This window comes from Neodiprion virginianus, chromosome 3, assembly GCF_021901495.1.
Source record: "Neodiprion virginianus isolate iyNeoVirg1 chromosome 3, iyNeoVirg1.1, whole genome shotgun sequence".
Lineage (NCBI taxonomy): Eukaryota > Metazoa > Arthropoda > Insecta > Hymenoptera > Diprionidae > Neodiprion > Neodiprion virginianus.
The window spans coordinates 40,909,363-40,920,012 of NC_060879.1; the positions used below are offsets into that span (position 1 = coordinate 40,909,363).

General features: G+C 35.0%; 1 protein-coding gene across 1 annotated transcript; it reads right to left on the reverse strand.

Moving 5' to 3' along the window:
- Window positions 1-458: 458 nt before the first annotated feature.
- Window positions 459-9,637, reverse strand: LOC124301035 (probable ATP-dependent RNA helicase DDX43). The gene is made up of 12 exons (XM_046755673.1): window positions 9,364-9,637; window positions 5,054-5,151; window positions 4,678-4,886; window positions 4,206-4,409; window positions 3,713-3,943; window positions 3,463-3,589; window positions 3,189-3,354; window positions 2,737-2,979; window positions 2,493-2,640; window positions 2,016-2,257; window positions 1,741-1,903; window positions 459-1,587 (listed from the first exon to the last, which is right to left on the reverse strand). The coding sequence occupies exons 1-12, from the start codon at window positions 9,366-9,368 to the stop codon at window positions 1,450-1,452; spliced, it is 1,974 nt and encodes a 657-aa protein (XP_046611629.1). The 5' UTR covers window positions 9,369-9,637; the 3' UTR covers window positions 459-1,449.
- Window positions 9,638-10,650: the final 1,013 nt, after the last annotated feature.

A 10,650-nucleotide genomic window follows, 5' to 3' on the forward strand; every position in this document is an offset into this window, starting at 1 on the left:
ATTTATCTAGAAGCTTGGAGATTTAGATTTTTTTAAATCTTTTTTCCATCAATTTTTATAACAATTACTGCTACGGTTATAAGTATAAAAAAACCACTGGTTAATTTCTAATATTTAAAACCATTGTAAAAATTGATTAAAAAAAGATTCAAAAAAATCTAAACCTCCAAGTTTATATATAAATTAATTCTGAATAAAAAATACATTTCATTTTATGAATTCATTGATTTTCATATTTTTTATGGATTTTTAAATATTGAGTGATTTGTCGTCGCGCCAATATATTAATATTAGCGTAATTGAAGATTCTGATTTTTGCCCCCCCCAGCCCCTTTCTAGCCACGTCAAAAACTCCACGCCCTCCGCGGCGATGAGTTGCCGGCGCTGATGGCCGCATCGATATTTTTATTTATATCTTGTCTTGATGAATGATGGGTTATGAAACTGAACGAACTCAATCGTATTATATCAATGTATTTTGAATATGGAAAATATAAAACGTAAATAATACAGTACAAAATCAGGTATGCATTTTCCTATGATATTTTGTATTCTAGAGTGCATTAAATACTATTTATATGCCTTAGATCTAGGATACATTCAAAATCTTTCAAGAGATCTGTAGGAACGTGTTAGTTTTTAACATATTTAGGAACATCTTCAACTATATGTGACTAAAGCCAGTCATAAATACATGTATTCATTGTAATTGTATGGCCATACATTTTTTTCGCTGTATAAAATTACGGCGTACTAATACCAATAGATATTCAGGGTTTCCGGCACTGATTCACATAAGTCTGTAATAAAAGTATGTGCCAACAAATTGGCAATTTCTGTTTCTGGCCGTCAATAATGAATACAAATGACAATTCTAGTAACAATGGTATAAAAGTAACATTGCCAAGGCGAGAAATATCTGAATCACAGTACACTTTACAAGACTTTTACTAAACCTTTATGCTAAGTTCTTTAAGCCACATCGAACCAGCGATCAGATCGAATTGAAGTGCGCAAAAGCATATGCCCTGCGATTAAGCAGTTTGAAGTTATTACAAAGGGAAAAAGCTAATATAATTAACAATTAATAGTAAAAAGAGATCATGAGAAATAAACATTTAGTCAAATATAAGGTAATACTGTAATGAAGAAATTTTCCTCGATATAGGTAATAATTTCCCGTTTCTTATATACTGAATTTTATCAAAAATAGAAAAATCCCAAGCGAACGAATGCACGTGTGTTATGTACGCACTCAGATCATACTTTTATTCTTATATACATGCAACACTGCAAACACACCGCATTGAAGCTTCGACTCTGCGGTCTTTCAAGAAACGGTAGGAAAAAAGGCGGGTAATTCTACCATTGATTTTCTTAACTTTTGTTCCCGCCTCGTCTGTTACCGTCAAATCCACCTCTGCTATTTTCGCGTCCTGTGCCCGATCTTCATTGACCGCCGTTACGTCTGCCCCCACCGCTGCGACTACTACCAGCATCGGAGCGCTCACGCTGCTTCTCCTGTGCCCGTCTTTCTTTCCATGCGAAGTGCCGCTTAGCCATTCTCTGCACTTCATCAGGTACATCCTGAAGAATAAAAATCAATCAAGATAACTACTCTATCAGTTCTAAGGAATGTTCACGTCAATTTTTTATTCGAGTACTACTTGACGGTCACTTCTGCCGAGGCATTTCACTGTATATATTATGTATGTGTGGCATCAATCATTATTCAATTACCTGATTAGCTTCCTCAAGGATTTCAATAAGTTTTTTAGCGTGTGACCAATCACTTCGGGTCATTAAAGTAATACTTTGTCCTGTTTTCCCTGCCCTTCCAGTCCTACCGACTCTATGAACATATTCCTCTATATCGCGTGGAAAATCATAGTTGAATACGTGCCTGTCAAAGTATAAGCAAAATAATTGGGTAAATAAACAGTTAAAAAATAGTTAATCATTCTCCATCTTCAACCTCTGTAATACATGAATGAAAAAAAATAAATGTTTCTTACGTTATGTCGTCGATGTCTATACCGCGGCTGGCAACGTCAGTCGCAAGTAGAATTCGAACCTCGCCGGATTTGATATCATCAAGCGCCTGCTCTCTATCGCACTGCTCACGGCCACCATGTATACTTTGACTGAGGATACCTTGCAGTGCCAAATCACTAGCTAAATCATCAACACGACACTTCTTTCCGATAAAAACAATTACTTTGTCCTCAGGGCCCATATTATGGAAAAAATCATTTAACTGTGGAAAAATGTTTCAACATTGAGTCTGTTCACATTGTATAATATCACGAAGCATTACAGAACAAGTAGATCTGAGTTCAATACATTCGTACGATCTAGTGTGTATCTTCGAAGTTTTTGTTTCACAATGTTTGTTTAGTCAAACAATGAAAGGGTAAGACTAAGAACTACCCCCAAATTTGAATAATTTTTTTTAATAAGTCGGAAAAATTTCGACGAAATACTGTACCCACCATTTCTGGTTTCTCGCTCTCGTCTACTACAAGAACCGTTTGCATTACAGAATGCACAGCTGCTAAATCTAGCGATCCAACACAAACTTGGAGCGGGTTTTTCATGTAAGATTGGGCAAGGCGTCTGACTCCAAGTGGCCAAGTTGCACTATCAAAATATAAGTACAATAAATTACGGATAAGTCAGTGTAAAAACATGCTTGATGATTATAGGAATTTCAAGTGACAAAGAGAAAAACCTTACCTAGTCATAATAGTTTGACGATCAGGACGGATGTCTAACAGAACTTTTCTAATTTGCGGTTCAAAGCCTAAGTCAAGCATGCGGTCAGCTTCATCAAGTACGAGATAAGTGATGGATGCTACATTCACATGCCCAGATTGTACCAAGTCATTTAATCTTCCAGGTGTTGCGATAATTATTTCAACTCCACGAACTATTGTATCGACCTGATCCTTCCGACATCCACCTCCGTACACACACACTCTGCAATCAAAGAATTTTGTAATAATCAATTGACAGATATTGTCACCTTTCTCATTCCTAGACATTACGAGTAAGTCGAGAATGTTTGCGTCGTATAATATTTCGCAAATAACAGGATTATTCTCTTGTTTATCTTGTCTAAAGTATGGAGTAAGCTGGTTGCATAACGGACAATAAGAAATTGAAAGAAATAACGAATTGGCACGTACGCCTTTATTCCCCGATATTCGTACTTTCGCACTTCTTGCTCAATTTGCAGAGCTAATTCTCTTGTTGGAGCAATTATAAGAATGTTCGGTCCACTGCGTTCTAATCGTGGAACAGTCTGTCCCTCGATGTGTATTAGCGCTGGCAATAAGAACGCAAGTGTTTTACCTAAAATGAAATAAAATCATTTATTTCGTTATCATGATATCCAGTGAGTTCAACACAATATCAGCAATAAACTCCAAGTTTCAAATAGTGTACCTAACAGTTACATACCTGTGCCAGTCTGAGCAATTCCTATAAGATCCTTGCCACTTAAAAGGATAGGCCATGCTTGACATTGTATGGGACTTGGTTTTACAAATCCTTGCCTTCGTATCTCTTCCAAGATTTCTGGGTAATCCTGAAACGATGAGACATTACAAAAAATGTCTATACTAAATGAAATGACAAGTGAAAAATTTTCAGAAAACTATAAATCGACATTTACTGAAAAATGTATGAGTGATCAAAGTATGACTCAAACCTGAAATGCTTGTTCGAATGTTTCGATGGGATTTGGTATTGTTAGGTCATCACTGCCTTCCTGACCATTTTCGTCAATATCTTCAAAAACTTTACTAACGGAAATGTTGTTGTTTATTTTCCGAATATAAGACGCTTTCCCTTTTGACATATTTGCCACGACTGGGTCTTCGTGGTAGAAATTTTTAATGAGCGGTGGACATTTAGCCCATTTTTCTTTGCGGAACTCCTCCTGATGGTAGGAAATGAGAAGTTGGATATTAAAAAGTACATGCGATGTATCCCTTTCTTTATACAGAAACAAGCACAACTCAAGCATTGATTTTCTGTGATACTAGATTGAATATCGAGTTTTGGTTGGAAAAAAGTTCACATAAAATAAACTACCGCAAAGTGGCAACGTGTTTGGGCAAGTGGCTTTGTACCAGCATAACATGGCAAAATCAGTTCAATCATCTATTATACAGTACAGTGTTTTGACAAAAAATACTTACGTAGTCTCTACTGGCTTTGGACCAGTCGAAGTTTAAAAATTCATCATTATTGTCAGCGGTGGAATGAGGACTAACTTTTGGTGGCAGTGATGGCGGTGGTTTGTCAGTTAATAATTCATCAATCAATGCTTTAGCCTTTTCTTGTGCTTCCGGAGAGCCAATCAAAGTCACTGGTGTATTTATATAGTCCACTGGTTTACCAACCTATGTAGAAATATCAAGGGAAAGTAACATGAGGTAAAACTGGAGAAGTTTAATCACGTAATGCAGTTGATGCGCTTTAAAATGAATTAAAATATGAATTGCAAAACTAAGAAATGGAAGCAGTAATAAAACATTGGTTTAATTTAGTTGGCCAATTGTCAATTAATCCGCTGCAACGACTATGAAGATGAACTCATATTTCTCCGAGTTGTGTATAAAAATCTTGCCAGAACTAAAGCTTCAATTATTTAAACTAGTAGATACGTACATTTATCTTAGTATGACTCTGGTCTTGCAACTCCTTAATTTTGCAACCTCCTCTGCCAATAAGTTTGCCAACTTTTGTGGAATCTATCAATATCTCAAGTCCTCGAGATTTTGTAGTGTTTTTATTCTTCCATTCTGTTTTAGGTCCGCGATCCCTTCCACGGTTTCCCCTAGGTCGAGCACCATTGTTATTTCTCCAGGTTCCATTATCTATATTAAAATTATCATATAAGTCCGTTCACTTGGATACTAAATGTAGTAAAATGTATCAACCATTAATTTCGCTCGTTTCAATTGTGTAATCGAGTACTGCAGATTACTCTAATAATCTATTTTTAAGATTTTAAGATTTATAGGATTATTTTTTCCTCAGTCACCATGGCTTGTGGAGGGTCCGCTTCCATCTCGTACATAATTCTGCGTACGTATATTCTCCGTATTACTCTGCTCATTACTGTTCCACTCATCGAGGGCTCTGTAAATTGGGTTCATTTGATGAAATTGGTTAAAACCGTTTGATAATATGAAGGGTAAACAATATATATAGTTGATTGCTACATAACGCACTTGTTTATTCATTATTCTAGTTATTTATCAAGCAGAAAATTACAAATTTTGCATGAAATTTTGATTATAATGTAATAAGTAATTGTGTGCACTATTAAATTTTAATTATCAACTGCATAATAATGAATTAAATATCAGAATTGAAAATACAAAATAATCAATAAGTCAGTTTATACAAACAATAAGTATTCAATGAATAATATCTTTCCAACTCGAGTTGGAATATATGATATTCTGCTTTCCATTATTAAGGTAGTACCGTGATAAATCACTTTTCTTACAATATCTTTCAATTTTTGAATACACATAATTTGAAGTATCCTTTATACGTAGGAATTTTTTTTAATAGACCTTGCGGTACTAAATTTTGCAATATTAGCGATCAAAAGTCGTACAATTTAGATGTATTCCCTATCCCGACCGTAGTTAGAGTGAGCATTTTATTTAATAACAGCCATACTTTTCTTAGAATTTTTTTTAAAAACTGAGAATTATTAATGGAGGATATAACAAGTAATTTTTTTCAAAAAAAACACAAACAAGCAGTATTCATTTTTTTGTAAATAATTCTTAAAGTTTGTTGCTTTTAATGATTTTCAAGCTTTCTCTGATAACCTGACCCGTGAGAAATAGTGACTTGGCAACGTTGCCCTACGCAGGAAGTTTAAAATGCCATAAAGGCCCAACGAATTGAAATAAATGTCAGAACTTTGCGGATATAGGTTACGGTACAGCAGTCCTTTTTTGGACAAATCTGCCGTTTCTTAATCGCGAAGTCATTGTGTATTATTTTCAGTCTCCAATTATAACTAACCTCAAATTGATTTCATAACAATACGGGCTATTCCGCGTCAACCGGATCAGTCATCTCTCAGATATTTTTTTAATTTGGCATGTGGATTGTGTAGGGGGAGTTAGATTTTTGTGCCAAAGCGCGAATCTCATAATGCAAAATTCGATTTTTTATTAACAATAACAAATTAGACTCCCATTTTTTTCAAAAATTCATAACTTTGGCAAAAAATTAGATACAATATATTTTTTTTTTTCAAATTACGCGGAAAGCTTCATAGAATTTAAAAAAAAATATGAAATGGTAAAAAAAAGTTGTTATCAATTGTTTATTTGACAATTAATTTTTCAAAGATTTTTAAAACAGTGACTGACACGATCAAAAAATTTTTTTAAAATTCTGACATGTTCCTTGAACTATACTACAATCTGTGAATTAATTCCAGAGGGGTGTTTTTCTTCGTTTTTGAGTAAAAAATCATTAAAGGTGTCGATGCGCATGAAATTGCAGCGCGCCGAGTCTCTACGTAATGGCGGGCGGCCGGTTGCCGTCCACCGCTACCCCGCGGTGGCGTCGCAGCGTTATTTTAGAGTCATTTTCACGATGTAGGACATGATTAAAGAATCTGAAAAAAATACTGTACCTTCACAAGGCTTGTTCAAAGCGATAAGTGAAGTTTCAAGAATGTGTTTTTATTTTAAAATAAGTACCAAGTTATGTAATTATTATGATTTATGTGCACTCTCATGGTGTGTAACCGTTATTTTGAATCTCTGTAATAAAAAAACGGTGAAAAACACATTCCTGAAACTTCACTTATCGCTTTGAGCAGGCCTTGTGAAGGTACGTTATTTTTTTCAGATTCTTCAATCATGTCCTACATCGTGAAAATGACTCTAAAATAACGCTGCGACGCCACCGCGGGGTAGCGGTGGACGGCAACCGGTCGCCCGCCATTACGTAGAGACTCGGCGCGCTGCAATTTCATGCGCATCGACACCTTTAATGATTTTTTACTCAAAAACGAAGAAAAACACCCCTCTGGAATTAATTCACAGATTGTAGTATAGTTCAAGGAACATGTCAGAATTTTAAAAAAATTTTTTGATCGTGTCAGTCACTGTTTTAAAAATCTTTGAAAAATTAAATGTTAAATAAACAATTGATAACAACTTGTTTTTACCATTTAGTATTTTTTTTTAAATTCTATGGAGCTTTCCGCGTAATTTGAAAAAAAAAAAATATATTGTATCTAATTTTTTGCCAAAGTTATGAATTTTTGAAAAAAATGGGAGTCTAATTTGTTATTGTTAATAAAAAATCGAATTTTGCATTATGAGATTCGCGCTTTGGCACAAAAATCTAACTCCTCACACACAATCCACATGCCAAATTAAAAAAATATCTGAGAGATGACTGATCCGGTTGACGCGGAATAGCCCATACATTTCTCTACAACACATGCTTGACGGGCAAGAGATACTGAGTTAGAATGCAACGTTGCCAAGTCAGACAAAAGACGCAATGGGAAAATTTTTATACTTCTGCGCATGTGAGAGGAGGCGCAAAGGTGTACTGTATCTCAACTACTTTTTACTTTAGTTATAATGTTTTATACAGGGGATATTTCTCTGGAAGTTGAGGACTGCTGCTATCACGGTACTACCTTAACTGGTAATGTTTATACTATTCAATATTGCACACGTATGCGAAATCCGATTAATGCTAACATTATTCATGTGTTGCAATTATGCATGAATCGTCGTGCATGCTCTTGAGTAAAGTTACAACGCCGATATGCAAATGTAGGTTAACCCTTTCAGAGGCACATTAAAAAAAAAAAAAAAATTATCAGTCAGTGGCGCACGGGGTTTTCGGGGTTTGGGGTCGCTGATGACGAATCTGAGGTTAGATTTACGAAATTCAAGATGGCGGGTCCAAGACGGCGGATCCAAGATGGTGGACAAAATGTTAAAAAATCACGAACTTATAAAAAATCAACCGACTATGCCAAATTTAATATGCGGGGGTTGTTTGAGTCGCTGATTACGAATCTGACATGAGATTTGCAACGTTTAAGATGGAGGATCCAAGATAGCGACTATTATTTTCGAAGTCCTAAATAAAAAATGGAATATGGCGCTTATTCTTCCTTTCAGCGTGACCCAAAACTAACGACATGGATACGGCAAGAAACTAGTCCCTTTTTTGTTATTGTTTTTTCTTTTAGGTTTCCTCATTTTTCCACTCAAATGGAAAAGCGCTAAGAAAAGCCAAAAGCTCTGTGCGACAATAGCTCTAGTTATAAGTATTCAAGAGTTAATTTTTGATCGGGGTTTGTATTCGCCACCTAGGGATGGAACATGGAATCATTCGTCATTTGCCTCGTGTAAAATTATATTATTTACGTACTCAGCGCACCGTAAGAGATGGCTTTGTCAAATACGTTTATTGGGTTATAGAGTTTTGGGGTTATTCAAAATTCAAAATTTTTTTGGAAAAAACAGGGGTGTCAATAAATGTGCATAAAATATATATCATAGTACTAAACATAGAAAACATTGATAAAAATTTTCATAGCTCTAGCTCTATCAGTTTGCCCATAGCAGATTTTTTCCCGAAGAGATGGATTTTTTTTTAATTCAATGTTTATGAGAATCAAATAAAATAAGTCAGTTGGCCTAATTTTTCATAACGGTTACATTATTTAGGAACCTAAGTGTCTGAAAAATGCCTTAGTAAACGTTAAAGACCCGAAACATCGGAAAAAAAATAAAAAAATAAAATAAAATAAAATAAAATAAAATAGGTGAGAAGAATATACTTTCCACTGTCTCCCAAAGGGTTAAGGGGGTGTCCTGGTTGGCTTCGACGTTGACATTTATACCTCAAAATATCACAATCGACGTATCTCAAACACAAAGAAAGGCTTAAAAACCCTGTTCTATAAGCAATTCTGAAGAAAAACACTCGAATACGTTTTCATTTGAGCAAGAAATAAAGAAATGGCACGGATTCTACGAAAATGCAATAATAAATCCGTAGAATATATGCCAGTTATTTATTTATTTCACCGTGGAAATCGACCAGAGCATCCCCTTAAGATAGAATTATAGCAGCGTATCTTATTGTTTTCTGAACGTCGTACGGTAAATTTTGGGTTCAATTGTGAGCATAACGGTGCTTGGGCGGTCGGGGTGAAGTCCGAAGAGGTTAGAATAATTGTTTACAAATATATCATAATAACGCTGTATAAGAAATTGCGAATATTATTCAACTGTTTTGAGTAATTGTAGAATAGATGCGCTGTAAATTAATTGTACTTACGACATTTTAACTGTGGCTTCAAAAGGTAAGAACTTCTTTACGTAGCACTCGTCCCTGTGCACGTCTTATCCAAGCAGTGTTCAAACAGCGACTGAAGAGCGTCAGGACTTCAGAACAGCGGCAGGGCAGCGTCTGATTCAACTGTTCAAAGTCTAGCTACGCTAGGAATTTTACAGTTGAGTGATCAGAAAGCTTCTTTACGTAGCACTTGTTCCAGAACACGTCTTGTCCAAGCAGTGTCCAAGCACTGACTGAACAGGGTTGGGACTTCAAGGCAGCAGCAAGACAGCGTCTGATTCAACTGTTCAAAGTCCAGTTACGCTAGGATTTTACCGTTAACAGTGTTCACAAAGCTACGCAAAAATGATCAACTCGCAAATTATATATGCGATGTTGACTAGACGATATACCATCTGGTAGCAGACTTTCAAACTATTAATGCTATCGAAATTTGTAAACATGATGCTGGTCTATGAGTGTAGCTTCGCTACGGTAAGCGTCGTCTGTGTTACCCACTAACGGCAAGTACGGTAGGTTATGAGTCGATAATTGCCTCATGAAAATTAATTTCAAAAACCTATTTCGTTGGCTCCGCCATTTTTAGGAAAACGATCCCGCGAATTTCAAAATATTAGGCAAATTACGTACCAGCTTCAGAACGGTTCAGGTTGTGATACTTGAAACTCACTCGGAAACTCGCAGAAGAAAACTTAGTTTTTTTTTGGTATTTCTTTTTAAACTAATCTATTTCTGATCAACATTAATTGAATGTCACTTTGTCGACTATTTTACAATATTTTTTATAATTGATCTTATACAAAAACAAGTTTTTATACATGCAAGTAGTCGTATATTTATTGTTTACATTTTTTATCATAATCTTACAGAACATTATTTCTATACATATTTCTACAATGTACGCAAATTTTTATTGTTTCTTGATATTTTTGTATTCATATATTACTAACTTTTGATCTACTTTTACGTATATGTATCAAGTACAAAATACATACAAGTACATACATTTATTTATAGTTTACTGTACATAGACTCTTGATATTTCGCAATAAAATTCACAATATGTATGTCTATTATTCAATATTTATTATTCATTTCATACAATTTTAAACGTAAGTGCAGAAAAATAAGTCTCTCGATTAATTTTTCGAAAAAGGTTACTAAGAAACATTCGCATACAGATGGTTTAATATGGTACGGAATTCAATCGGCCGAAATGTAGAGCCTAGAGCAGTAATTGAATGTGTAAGTGGATACACGTTTCAGAAT

Bases quoted from the DNA above. Each gene is read 5' to 3' on its own strand.
- LOC124301035 (XM_046755673.1), bottom strand. The intron at 2,980-3,188 runs GTACGTGCCAAT...CTTTGATTGCAG, and splicing joins GAATATCGGGGAATAAAGGC to AGTGTGTGTGTACGGAGGTG. The intron at 2,258-2,492 runs GTGGGTACAGTA...ATTTTTCCACAG, and splicing joins AGAGCGAGAAACCAGAAATG to TTAAATGATTTTTTCCATAA.